The sequence below is a fragment of the Lytechinus variegatus genome, chromosome 2 (assembly GCF_018143015.1).
Source record: "Lytechinus variegatus isolate NC3 chromosome 2, Lvar_3.0, whole genome shotgun sequence".
In the NCBI taxonomy this organism is placed as follows: domain Eukaryota; kingdom Metazoa; phylum Echinodermata; class Echinoidea; order Temnopleuroida; family Toxopneustidae; genus Lytechinus; species Lytechinus variegatus.
In genome coordinates, this window is record NC_054741.1 from 55,947,473 (window position 1) to 55,962,048 (window position 14,576).

At 36.7% G+C, this 14,576-nt stretch overlaps 1 protein-coding gene across 2 annotated transcripts; it reads right to left on the reverse strand.

The window, feature by feature from the left end:
* Nucleotides 1-2,977: 2,977 nt before the first annotated feature.
* LOC121408417 (transmembrane protease serine 3-like) lies at nucleotides 2,978-12,931 on the reverse strand. Of its 2 annotated transcripts, XM_041599894.1 has the most exons (12): nucleotides 12,656-12,931; nucleotides 11,705-11,863; nucleotides 9,411-9,521; nucleotides 8,833-8,973; nucleotides 8,111-8,224; nucleotides 7,548-7,667; nucleotides 6,882-7,067; nucleotides 5,792-6,008; nucleotides 5,268-5,297; nucleotides 4,658-4,926; nucleotides 4,192-4,340; nucleotides 2,978-3,637 (listed from the first exon to the last, which is right to left on the reverse strand). In XM_041599894.1, the coding sequence occupies exons 1-12, from the start codon at nucleotides 12,759-12,761 to the stop codon at nucleotides 3,464-3,466; spliced, it is 1,776 nt and encodes a 591-aa protein (XP_041455828.1). In that variant the 5' UTR covers nucleotides 12,762-12,931; the 3' UTR covers nucleotides 2,978-3,463. The 2 variants fall into 2 exon arrangements, with proteins under 2 accessions (XP_041455828.1, XP_041455829.1); XM_041599895.1 differs by lacking the exon at nucleotides 5,268-5,297.
* Between the last annotated feature and the right edge of the window lie 1,645 nt (nucleotides 12,932-14,576).

A 14,576-nucleotide genomic window follows, 5' to 3' on the forward strand; every position in this document is an offset into this window, starting at 1 on the left:
TAGTTAATAAAACTTGGCCATAAGGTTAATCAAGTATTACTGAACATCCTATTAGAGTTTCATGTCACATGACCAAGGTCAAAGGTCATTTAGGGTCAATGAACTTAGACCATGTTGGAGGAATCAACATCGCAATCTTAACCTGAGGTTAAGTTTTTGAAATGTCATCATAACTTAGAAAATATATGGACCTAGTTCATGAAACTTGGACATAAGGTTAATCAAGTATCAATGAACATCCTGCATGAGTTTCACGTCACATGACCAAGGTCAAAGGTCATTTAGGGTCTATGAACTTTGGACGAATTGGGGATATCTGTTGAATTCCCATCATAACTTTGAAAGTTTATGGATCTGATTCATGAAACTTGGACATAATAGTAATCAAGCATCACTGAACATTTTGTGCAAGTTTCAGGTCACATGATCAAGGTCAAAGGTCATTTAGGGTCAATGAACTTTGGCCGGATTGGGGATATCTGTTGAATTCCCATCATAACTTTGAAAGTTTATGGATCTGATTCATGAAACTTGGACATAATAGTAATCAAGCATCACTGAACATTTTGTGCAAGTTTCAGGTCTCATGATTAAGGTCAAAGGTCATTTAGGGTCAATGAACTTTGGCCGAATCGGGGATATCTGTTGAATTACCATCATAACTTTGAAAGTTTATTGGTCTAGTTCGTTAAACTTGGACATTAGAGTAATCAAGTATCACTGAACATCCTGTGCGTGTTTCAGGTCACATGTCCAAGGTCAAAGGTCAATGAACTTTAGCCGAATTGGGTGTATCTGTTGAATTACCATCATAACTTTGAAAGTTTATGGATCTGATTCATGAAACTTGTACATAAGAGTAATCAAGTATCACTGAACATCCTGTTCCAGTTTCAGGTCACATGATCAAGGTCAAAGGTCATGTAAGGTCAATGAACTTTGGCCATGTTGGGGTTTTTTGTTGAATAACCATCATATCTCTGTAAGTTTATTGGTCTAGTTCATAAAAAGAGGACATAAGAGTAACCATGTATCACTGAAAATCTTGTGCGAGTCAGAGTAGTATGCAAAGTCAGCACTGCTGCTATATTGAACCGCGTGATGCAGGTGAGACGGCCAGAGGCATTCCACTTGTTTTTCTAAATCGGGATAGAGGAAGGAAATTCTGATTATGTTTGTAAAGTGGTGATATGAATGAAATCTATCTCATAACAAGTACTTTATTTGAGCAATTTGCTTATGACCCAGTAGGAAGAAATTTCTTGAATGCTCAAGCGCTTGATCAAGGTAGGCGTGCTAAAGCTGGGGTAATAATAATACCAGGGCCCGCTGGGAGAACAGTTTTCGGAACTAAAGTGGCTACCCTGGGAAAATATGTCATTATCATGACTGGTAGTAATGAGTATTTTTATTGACTTGTCATGGTTTTGAGAGGATGGTTTATCAAATAAAAAGGATCCAAACTGGTTCTATGACATTTGCTCCAGGACAATTGCTCTGATGGAAAATCTGCACATTAGGAAAACATAAAACCTCACCTCCAAAACTAAATAAACCCTAACTCTAATCTTAAAATTATTATGATCCATAAACTGTTACATTCCTTACTCTAATCTTCCTTCTGAGATATTAAGACAGGAGCAATTGTCCAGGAGCAAATGTTGTGTCACTTCCACATCACTTTCGCAGAAAACATCCTACACACGTCAATTGGCTCGGGCAATATGACACAATCTTGCTACCTTGGTAACAGTCCTAATGAGAAATGTTCCAAAAATTGAAAAGTATTCATGTCTCACAGGCCTGGGTAGGGAGAGAGAGGCATCGAGATGGAGTAGAGAGAGGGAGTGGAGATTAAACCAAATGATCATTCTTTGCTTGACTGTTATTAAGTCTATTCATGCATTATTCTTCTTTGACCTCAATAGGTGTGTTTAATATGTTGATTTAAACCTCCTATAACTTCTCAGTTATTGAGGCAATCAATTAAACATGGTCATACTGTGAACTTTAAAGGACAAGTCCACCCCAACAAAAAGTTGATTTGAATAAAAAGAGAAAAATCCAACAAGCATAACACTGAAAATTTTATCAAAATCGGATGTAAAATAACAAAGTTATGACATTTTAAAGTTTTGCTTTATTTCATAAAACAGTTAGATGCACATCCTGGTGGATATGCAAATGAGGAGACTGATGATGTCATCCACTCACTATTTCTTTTGTATTTTATTATACGAAATAGGGAAATATTCTATTTTTATTTTCATTGTCAAGTGAAACTGATTAATTCCTCCCTGAACATGTTGAATTAGCATTGTTTAATGCTACATGGTTTAGTCAGGTTGATAGCCAATTTGTAATATAATAGATATTGCATATTTCAAACATTAAAAAACAGAAGAGATAGTGAATGAGGGACATCACAGACTGTCTCATTTGCATGTCACTGAGTTGTGCATAAAATTATAACTGTTGTGTGAAAACTGAAAAGCAAGCAAAACTTTACATCCGATTTAGATGAAATTTTCAGCGTTAGGCTAGTTTGATTTTCCTGTATTTATTCAAATCAACATTTTTCTGGGATAAACTGGACCTTTAAATCTGCTAACAAATTCAGATTAAAACAAGATGTACATGCTTCTTTAACAAATGAACAAGTTTGTTTAATCGATGTGCAAATGTAAATATACAAGAAACATTTTGTTTTGGAGGCAGCGATCATGAAAGTGTATGTCTCAAATCATTTTTTCCCTTACAATATCATTATAAAACTTGTACAATATTCATTGTAAATATGAATAATATTTATCGTCATCCTCGAGGACATTTATTGAAGACGAAAGAACCATTGACAGTGATGTAAAAAATCAAATTCAAATATGGAAACTTATGCAAGAACGATGAATTTAAAAAAAGAAATCAAAATATATTAAACAACTAAAATAAACTAATAGCAATAAAAAATTAAATTCAAAACCTTGTTTAAGGTTACTTCCTGATGACTATTAATAGAATGATAAATTAAAGGTTGGTGTGTTACTTCATTAAATGGCTCGATACATAATATGTCCTTCATACGTGATTTCATAAATGAGTCACTATATATATTTCATACATCACTTCATATTCTATATGACTTTTATTAATTTCATGCATGACTTTATACCCCATTCCATATCTAATTTCTCACATTATTTCCTGAATGATTGCCTACATTTTTACATGACTTCCTACACTCATACATGATATTTTACATGCTATATGATTTCATAGATGATTTCAGCTGTGCTTTTAGAGATGATATCATACATGGTTTCATTTCATAGATTTAAAACGTGATTTTATAGATAATTTCGAAAAATGATTTCATAGAAGATTTCACACATGATTTCATACATGTGACTGTAATACACAATTTCTTACAAGATTTCATACTTGATTTCACATAGCATGCATTTTATTAATGATGTAAATGATGGTGAAGCATCTCATGTATCCATTCGAGGTAAGATGACACTCTGGTATATACTCCGGGTTTGTTAGCAATAGCACACCCGTGACCCCAGCTGGTTACACCAACCACATACCACTGATCATCAGGCCCCAGGCAGGATAAGGGTCCACCAGAATCACCCTGAAGGAGGAAATTGCAATTAAAAAAACTATTCAATGTTTCATACTTCATACTGTGAAAAATGAGAACTCATCTTGGTTTATGACTTTGCATACGTATATAAAATGAAATGGGTAGTATGATGGAGACCGGAGAAAAGTTGGTATATTTCTATAAAGACTACCTAGTGCATCCACAACTTGTTTCCCCCTCTTTCACCCCCCCCCCCGTTCTTTGCCCTTCCCACTCCCCCTTCCTTCTCTCTTTTCTACTATCTGTAATCTCTCCACCTAAATAAGCTCCTCTCCACCTAATACCTCGACCCCTTTAGCCCTCTCCCCTCTGTATTCCTCTTCTCCATTTCTATTAAATCATTCCACTCTTGCAGCCCTCTTGGCATCTTATATCAAACATAAATTTAATACGAGCCTGAAAATTAAATTAATTTCTGTTTTTTTAATGATGGGGGTTCAAGAAAACTAAACTTTTAACCCTGCTTTTAACACCGTTCATTGATAAGTAAGCTGAAAATGAAATTGTATTTTCCTGAAATAATTCAAATTGTTCATCCTCACCTGACATGCGTCGATACCACCTTCCATATGACCAGCACACAGCATCGTTCTCTCTATCTTTCCATTATAAGACTTCTTGTAGTTACATATCCTGCGGGGGATAAGAGGCATCTTTGCCTCGTTTAACACTTGTGGTGATTTGCCTCCCACTGGAAATATTTTTTAAAAGAATGAAAATTATTAGTGTCTGATCCGTCGATAGACATGATAGATGGATAAATAGAAAGTATAGATAGATAGATAGATAGATATTGTACTATATCAAATTGCACAGAAAAATTAGAGTATCAAAACTGTTTTACAAACATTAGAAACAATTCATACTTTCTTATTGTTCATCTGATTCATTCAAATTTTCACCTTTTTGCCCCTCTTATATTATTCCCGTTACGTGTAAACCCTTCCATTTGAATTGAATTCTCTTTACAGAAGTTAGGAAAAAGTGTGAAAGAGATTAAAATCTTACTTTCTGTAACTCCCCATCCTGATATATAGCACTCTGTCTTGGCATTAAGTTTCATTCCTTCATCTAAGCAAGCCCAGTTAATCTGACCGGTCTCCTGATGTACCGGCTCATCCAAAAGCAGTAGGGCGATGTCACCGCCTACTCCACCATTCTGGTTGAATTTCTTGTGGACGATGATCTCGCGGACGAGTCTGTGTTGGCTGCCGGTTTCTGGGACGAAGTCGATCGAATGTTTTCCAAGATGAACTTGCCATCGGGAAGGTGCCATCCTGCGGTTAAGAAAATATATATGCTAAATCGTTGATAAAAATTAGATATTATTTACTCATTACCCTTTACATGCCTATCAAAGTGTCACACAATCTTCACATTTTTTGAAAAACTGGGAAATCACAAAATTAATGAAATAGCATTAATCAACACACAACTTTATCTGAAACAACCCGAAACAACTTAAGCTCTGAAGCATTAATTATTAATGTCTTAGGGCGTTTTTGGAAATGAAGTTGAACTAAAGAGTGAAATCCACAGTAAGTGTTTAAAAGCATGGAAATATCAACAATCCATGGTTAAAGTTGATTTTATTTTTCCAATCATCATTAAAGCCTACCTTGCATCGTCCGATGATTTTAGGTCTTCTCTGAAACATAAATAGGGGTAAACTATAAGTTCCAGAATACTCGTAATCAAAACTTGAGAATTAACTATTCACAAATAGGTGTACGGATTCCAGATTTCAGACAGGGGCACAAAAAGACAGGTCCATCCCCAAAACATCTGTCACTTTTATTTTCCCAATTTTTGACAAAAAAACCTTACCTTAGGTTTCATCCTCACGTTCAGGATGGCACGAGTACGACTAGAGGAGCATCAAAATATTACTGTACAAACTTGGGTCAGAAATCCTTGCTTTCCCCCCTCCCCCATTCCTCTCCCTTGTATTCGCACCTGCTCTCACATTCCTGCCAACATATTCTTTTCATCCTTTGCAACCTTGATAGAAAAAAAAAAAAAAAAAAAATACAGAAAACAGAATATGATTGAGGCCTACGCTCATTTTCCTATCACTTTAGTATGCCTTCGATTTCGTTTCAATAGCGATCTTTTTTTAATGCAACAAAGTTACAATCTTACATGGATCCCATGAAGCAATGTGCTGCCGTAAGAACCACCTGTGGGTCGATCAGCGTCCCGCCACAAACGGGTCGCCACCCCCCTCGTGTTTGGTAGAAGAGTTGAGCTTGCCACGGCCACTCGCCAGAATCGGTGGATTGTCCTCCCACTACACGCTCCGCCAGAGCTAACCCGTCATCACGGAAATGAATGTGCTGCTTTATCCCGCATCCTATAACTGGTGGGAAAATGAATTTTAACGAACCTTTAACTCTTAAAGTCTTATTAATACTTCGGATTCATTGCAATCAGCAGCTTGATTCTACGAAGTTCGCAATTTGATTTATTTTCATGAGTTGCCTTAGTAACCAGATCGACAAATTAGGGAGGGGGACTACATCCCCATGGGGGAGGGGGCTACCCCTGTTTTACTTGCTCTGGAATCACTCGTATGATTTCATATCTAATATTCTAATAATCGGTATTATCATCTTTATGACCTATTGTATATAAATTTGGTAGGCTTGCATTAGTAGACGACGATCCCGGGCATGCAGTGCAGGGTGTCTCCCAACCCAACCCCCCCCCCCGCCCCCTAAAAATTTCTTTACAACAGCCAGTGGTCCCGGAGAGGGTCGTTTCATTCATAAAATTTCAAGAAATTGCTCCATACAGCAGTATGAATTATTGTATATAGCAGATTTTGATTTGAATTCATTCATGACAACATAATTATGCATTACATCTACACTAGATGTGAAAATAGTGCAAGGCAATGTAAAAAAATACATAATTAATATATAAGCAATTATAGAGGAAATGGAAAAGTTGTTCAAGAACTTATTGTATTATGAATTATGTCGGAATATAAAGCAAAAATATGAGACATTGTAAAGTTTGCACCATTTAAGTCATCACAATCAATATTTCCATATCAATTATAGAAATTGTGTGGGTATATTTTCTTGTGGGGGGGATATCGGAATTTGGCTTGTATATGAAAACCTGAAAAAAAAATTATATCTAGAAACAAATTAATGTTTAACGGATGGTGTTACAATCTTCCGTTTACCATCCCCCCCCCCCCCCTCTCTCTCTCTCCCTCTCTTACCCTTTTCTTCGACACATTCAGCTTGTTGACACTCCTCGTCTTCCTGGCTTTCACCGAGACACCTCTCCGCGGGTGATTCGCAAATACGGCTCCGTGATCGACTACCGGGACCACACGAGGGATGACACTCGCTCCAATCGCCCCACGATGACCACCCAAACGAGCCCGTCCACGCAATATCAGTTTCTGGTGAAGGAAAACAAATTTGAATCAGAGATAAGATCACTATTAGTTGGTGGTCATTTTCAGGCAGCCCTCGGTTCTGCGACCATGCAAAATTCATGAAGAATTTGCTTTAGGTAAAATAATTATCATGAATGCCCAGAAATATTCAAAGGACTGTAAGTTACAAATAACCTAAAGAAAACCTTCCAACATAGCTTTTGTTTTCAATGACAGGTGTACAGATACCCCTCCCCAATCCCTTGATCGAGTTGCACCCACAAACTGAACAGTGTCGGTGTTAGACCTATCATTTTAACTCAATAGTATTGAAGATCAGAAGCGGGGGGGGGGGGGTAGCCCCTGTCGTCAAGTTCTACAACATGCCAACAGCTTGTTTCAATAAGTCTATATAGAATTCTAATTTCCTTTGTAATTTTAATCAAAGTAGTCATGTTCCATACAAAATGAACAAAATCAATGTTTTCGTCTATATTAACTCACGGCAATCTTCTTCATCTGTGTCATCGCCGCAATCATCATGGCTATCGCATCTCCACCTCTGAGGTACACAAAAATGGGTGTGGCCACACAGGTACGACCCCTTCCAACACCGCTGAAATACTGGTTTAGCGTGTGAGAGGAGAAGAAATGAAAGTTGAGTCATAGGATACAATAATTTCCAGTATATGAGCGCGGGCACAAGGCCTTATTGATAGGGCACAAGATGGTCAGAATCGAAAGGGAATTTGATGTTTTTCTGAAGTAAAAATGGGGACAGCATAATTACAAAACTAGAAATCTGTTCTCCACTTTTTCTTCTTCCTCCTTTTTTATTTATCTTCACCCCACTCTCCATTTTTTTTCATCACTTGATATCAAATAAGTCACGCTCGTCATCATATATCCCTACCCTTGAGTATAATCATCCCATAAGCATGGATGTAATTATGATTAACGGTTACGATAATCACTAGTTTCACTTTATTTCTGCACTCTGAATTAGAATTTTCTCAAATAAATGTTTCCCTTGTTGTTAGATTCCTCTTTTTAATGTTTAACTATACCTGTTCCACACCATCCGCTAAGCTCATCAGCCATGTCGGAACAATCAGCTATCTCATCGCAGACCCAGTCCCATTCTAAACACTTCAATCCTCCATCACAAGAAAAACACTTTCCTGAAGAAATAAAAAATTATATAACATGGCTTTCCATTGTACAAGATGTTTAGAAGAACCGTTCATTATTTTGTAGTTGAAAATGGTCTACATACTCTGATGCAATTTGTATGACAAGAGCCAATTCGACCATCCCCCATTTTCTTCTCACCCGATATTATTATTATTAATAATTACCATTATGTGCATGGACCACCACCACCAAGCCACCACCATCGTCATCTTAACCATAACCACCATTACCGCCACTATGATCATCACCACCACTACTGCCATCAACCTATTATAAAACATCAAAACATCCCCATCATTACCCTCATCATCATCTTTACCACCAACATTATCATCATCATCATCATCACCATCATCATCATCATGACCATCATCCTCATGATCACCACCTTCATCATGATCATCACCTTAATCATCATCATCACCATCATCATGATGGTCATCACCTTCGTCATCATCTTATTCTTTCGATTTCATCTTTGTTTTCCTATGATGCCTTTTATCACAAAATACATTTCGTCTATTTTTTGCAACCAGTTCGATTGATGCAGTTTCGTGACAATGAATCCGATGAATTTCCCACGTTAGATACCCACCTTTTCCTGCTCTGCATAATTCATCGCTTTCATCCAACCCATCGGAGCAATCTTGGATGCCATCACATAACTCCTTCTCTTGGACGCATCTTTTGTTATTGTCACAGGAGATGCGAGGACATATTTTGGAAACTTCATTTGCTACAAAAAAGACATGTCATTCAATATAAATAAATTTTATGTAAAGTACATACAAATGTAAAATAATTGTGTATTGAGAATATGTTTCAAATTTAGACACGTCATTCATTATTAATCAGTTTTAAGTCAATTACATGTACGAATGTAAATAATTGTGTATTGAAAATGTTTCAAATTCAAATTAGTCAAACAGAATCAAACTGAATTATCAAGCATGTACCACACAAAGCTTATATTATTTTTTTGACAAATCTTACAAGGCAAATGTAAAAATAGAAGAGGTGAAAGTGCATGGCACTGAAATGACAGATGAAAATAGCAGAGGTAAAAATGACATAAAATTACAGAGACGAAATGGCACAGGAAATGACAGGGGCTTCTTCAACGGTTTACACTGCATGATCATGATGATGTTAGGAATGAGAGCATATTCTCACCTTGATCTCGACAATATTCTTCTTCTTCATCGCTGCCATCTTCACAGTCGTTGAACCCATCACACATCCACTCTACTGATACCATGTTATTACCCGATTTACATTCAAATCCTGAAAAACGAACAAATGCCAATTAATGTTTATCGATCATTGAAGATCATTGGTTAAGCCACGCTATTCAAATAGGGCTCTATTTTACTATGTACAGAAAACCAATGACATTCCCGCGCGTGGCGCAGGCGGCAAAGAATTTGAGGGTGCCGTGATGGGTTACGATTCGATGTTCTGTGTCATAAGGGGGTTGCAAGAAATTTGTGATCAATTGCAAGTATAATTCCGTTTCCTAAATCAATCATAAGCCTTGAAATTAATTGCAAATTTGCAATTGATTGCTTATCTGCGTCTTGAAACAAGGCGTGTAATCTGATTTGCTACAGTTAAAATTGATTTATCAACTGTAAATTGCAACAGAAAAGATATATGCAATTGATAGCAAATCTTTTTGCAACACCCCATAGACTAAACTCGACTTAATATTCATGGAAATTTTAATTAAATTACATTGTTAAAAAAATTCAGTACACTGATTTATCAAATTACAGTTTCATGAATTGCTTATTATGTGACTTTATTCATTTATCTTTTTTTTTTAATTTTAACATTAATTGGATATTTATCTGTTTTCTTTACTTGATTATTGCTTCTATTTTGGGGTGACAGTCCCAAACCAGTGGCGTAATTGGGAACCTCGTCAGTAGGAAGGGTCAAACAAAATACATGTAATGACAAACAATTAGGGCAAAGATTTTCATTTCCTGCAGCACTTTCTCATCAAAATAATCTTCAAAAGCAAGAAAAAAAAGGTCATTGAAATTTTAACCTAGCTTTTGAATACAAAAATCAATTTTTGTGATATATTTCCACGTATTATTTAGAAGATATCACATTAACCTTTTCTTTTTCTACGTTTTTTCACGGTCATGCACCCCCTCCCCCCAACGAAAACTGTGTGTAGGCATACAAAGCATCATCCCCTTCTTCGAGCCTGACAGAACAACATTAAAGGACTAGTTACAACTAGTCCACCCCAACAAAAGGTTGATTTGAGAAAAGAAAAAAAAATTCCAAAAAGAATAACATTGAAAAAACCCATTAAAATCAGCTTTAAAGTGTCACGGTTTGACATTTTTAAGTTTCACTTAATTTCACAAAACAATTATATGCACATCCTGTTCGTCACCCACTTACTATTTCTTTTGTATATCACATGAAGTATGACATATTCAATTTTTCTCCTCATTGTCTTAATTGTGAAACAAAGTTTTATTCTTTCCTGAACAGGTGGAAATACTATTGTTTTAAGATTTCTTTTTAGTCAAGTTGGTCCTCATTGTCAATTCTTTACAACATGAAATATTCTATAATTCAAAAGAAATAAAGACGGAGTGAGATCATCGACTTTCTCATTTTCGTGGTTTGCATAATAATGTGTTAAAAATAAGCAAAACTTTAAAATGTAATAACTCTCTTCTATCTGATTTCGATGAAATTTTCAGCGCTTTATGCTCGTTTGATTTTTCTCTATCGATTTTTGGTGGGTGGACTTGGCCTTTAAAAAAGACACTACCGCAAACCAAGCGCTTTTTAAAAGTTTAGATTAGATAACAAAAACTTTGCTATTGACAAACACTATTTGAATTGTTTCATTAATTTGTGTTGTAATTCTTTGTTTACGTTTTCCTTCTATCTAATATACAACACTACTGTGATATTGTTTTTTGAAGCCTTTACTCAGTGTTCATTTGTTTGATATGATATAAAATGACATTTTAAAATTCAAACTCGACTTAATTTCCATCCTGATATAGTTTCTGGTATTCTGCAAATCATTTTTCTTGTGTGTGTGTGACATAGAACGTAATGTTCAAATTGTATTTACTCATTTACAATTTGGGATGTTTACATCGAAACTGTGGGAAAAAATATCATACATCAAATGCAACCAACCCTTTGTTTTTCTTACTGGATGTAGACTTTCCAAAAGTTTACTATTATTATTATTTGTTTTGGCGTCACCTGTGCCTGGGAGGCGAAAAGCAAACTGAATCACTGTGACCCTCATGTCTCTCCTCATGATAATACTGATAGGGGGAGTGCAGATGGACCACTACAGCGGGGTTTCCCCTACTCTTATACGAATAGTGCAGTAATTAACGTGCAAAGGTGGTGATTCTCCTCTACACCGGACCACCATTTAACGTCCTATCCGAGGGACTAGTTAGTATATCGCTTACCATTATATTGGCAATTGATTCCTTCATCTGACCTATCCGCACAGTCTAGATACCAATCACAGGATCTATAAGAGGGTATACAAGACCCGTCATCGCACTCGAACTCATCCTGATGGCACGATGATGACTGGCGTCTTGGACGTGTCCTCGGCACTTGCTCTGAAATTCAAGGATCGAATCTTTCCATTTGAAAACCAATAAACGTTCAGAGGGTCCGCCTTTTTTCATTCAGATCATTATGCCTGCTTCTTTTTATGTATTTGTCATGATTGTATATCTCATTTTCACTTCTCACAAGTTTTAAAATAAATTACCATTACTAAACTTTTAAAATGTTCCCTCTGTATTTTATTGTGATTTTCTCCTTCTTCTCGGGGCAAAAAAGGGTTTTAATAGGGGGTGCTGGTCTGGAAGAAAAATAAGCACAAACAGTCTTTCATTACAAAATGAAGGTGATCATGGTTAATTCTCAACTTTTTAGCATATCTGCCCGACTTCTCGATAACCTGCCTATGGTGAATAATATACGCAGCACCCCCCCCCCTTGCGAAATCATGGAGGCCAGGTGCTTCAGTACCCCCCCCCCCCCCGCTTCCGAGGGCCATGCTTTGGCATTTTCCCTCGTTTTTTACCCCATCTTTTATTTTATTCTTCCCGATTTCCTTCTCCTTCTTTCTCTTCCTCATACTCTCCTTATCACTATTGTTTTCCCCCTCCTCCTCCTCCTCCCCTCCCTTTCTTCTTCTTAAATTCATATTGCCCCCTTCCATTTCGATTTTTTCCTTCAATAATTTTGTCCACTCTTACCGATTATCTCCCTTTGAAACTTTTATGGTATTCATATTGATACCAGTCTATTTCTATCTGATCCTCCAATAATCCTAAGCAGATCAAGCAACTTCAATAAGCATTTCAAGTGACACTGAATGTAATGTAAATGTTAAAGCTTACCATTTATCCTGTTGTTACAATCTGCATGCAAAATTGTTGCGACAATGACAAGAAAGATTAAAACACGACTTCTCGAACATACGAGCGAATCCGACGGCGTTGACATCGTGATACAGACGGTCAGATCACACTATAAATGACCAATAAAATAATCTATATACGGTTCTTAGACCTCCGAGACCAAGCTTTACTACTTCTTCTCCTGAAAATTATCTTTATCAGCTCCCGCCATCGAAAAAGCGAACCTTGGAAACACATTAGGGAATGTCCACAGACCACCAGACCCATCTCGTTTTAATTAATGCGTAATTTCTGCTAACAATGTAAAGAGGTATGCCACTCAGCAGTTCAAAAGAAATCTTTCTTTTTGTTGTTTGACGATTTCGGCGTGTTCTGGAATAGTGCAACTCCTGTCAACCTTGACAATCCTTAAAGTACTACCTTGGGGGCATCGATCAAATTAGAGCAGGAGCATAATGAGCCAAAATTGTTGAGGGAGCCAGATATGCTGTATGCCTGTCTGGTAAAATTTGTAAAAAGCTGCGATCGAGAGATAATTTCGATATTTTTATTATGAAAATCCAAAATTTTATTATAAAGATCCAATTTTGTGATAGATTTTGACTTTTAATATTCAGAAAATTATATCGTATTTCATAATCCGCCATACTCTCTTTCATTTTCTTTCTTTTTCTCTTTTATTGTTTTGGGAAGTGATTTTTTTTGGGGGGGCAAGCGCCCCTAAGGTCCCGCCCCCAGATGGGGGGTGTTTCATGAAAGTTGTCAGCACTGACTTAATTGTCAGAGTATTTCAGTGAAGCTTTTGATTGGCTGTGAGGCACTGGTCTCGGACTGTTACTATAGTAACTGTCGGAGAAAGCCATGTTAGCGCGGCAACTTTCACGAAACGCTCCCCGGAACGCCACAGATTTAGACGTGTAAACGGAACTCATGTTTTGAAATCATGAGCAGGGTGCGTATCTAGCGAAAAAAAATCATTTAATTCGAATGCAAAGCGCAGTTAAGCTGAAAATAATTGATAAAGGGGGAGGGGGACATTTCAAGTGCTGTTTGTTGGAATTCATGAATAAACGTACCTCGCTCTGATAGTCTTTGAATTATATAATGCCAGCATGACAGCACGTACGAGCTGATTTTTCAAATTTAGCACTTTTTTGTAATCATAAACAGGATGCGTGTGTCGCTAAAATAATAATGAAAATCCGAAACTCGAGAAGAGTCATTTGTGCACATTGTCTTAAAAAACGGAGCATATTAACATCTCAGTCAACAGGTAGGAAAATGCAATCGCTACGAAATGTTTGATTTCATATAATGACCAATGATTCCCCATTTTTTTTTTGCCGCCAATATCCAAATCGTCTAGTCCTTATATCAAATTGACGGAAATCCAAATTTAGACAGCTATATGTATGAAAGAATAATTGAAAAATGTAATTTACACTTACCATGCTGAAAAATTACTAAAGAACAACTCCTCATCTTTTCATTGACATGATACTTAGTAATTATGACGGAATAAATTAAATAGAAAACAAGATAAGATAGCTACAGATCTCATTTTTTTTAATGGGTAAAGGAAATGAAACTATATTATTAGCCAAAACATTATTTCCGTACCTGATGATTTGAAGATCGCTTTATTGAATCGCAGTGGCGTACCGTGAGTCACGGCATTGGGGGGCACCAGCAAAAATGTTGAGTCACTTTGTGAGCGCGCGAAGCGCGCTGTTGGCCTACCTGTCTCGCTAAACAAACAATGCGAGCGCGAAGTGTGAACTGAAATTTTAGGTCCATAAAATCACCAGTCATCTCATGCGAGTGTCAAGTGCTTGTTGATTTTGTTAAAATCATATCTAAAGACATGAAGCTATTGTAGTCATTGTAATCATGATTAACA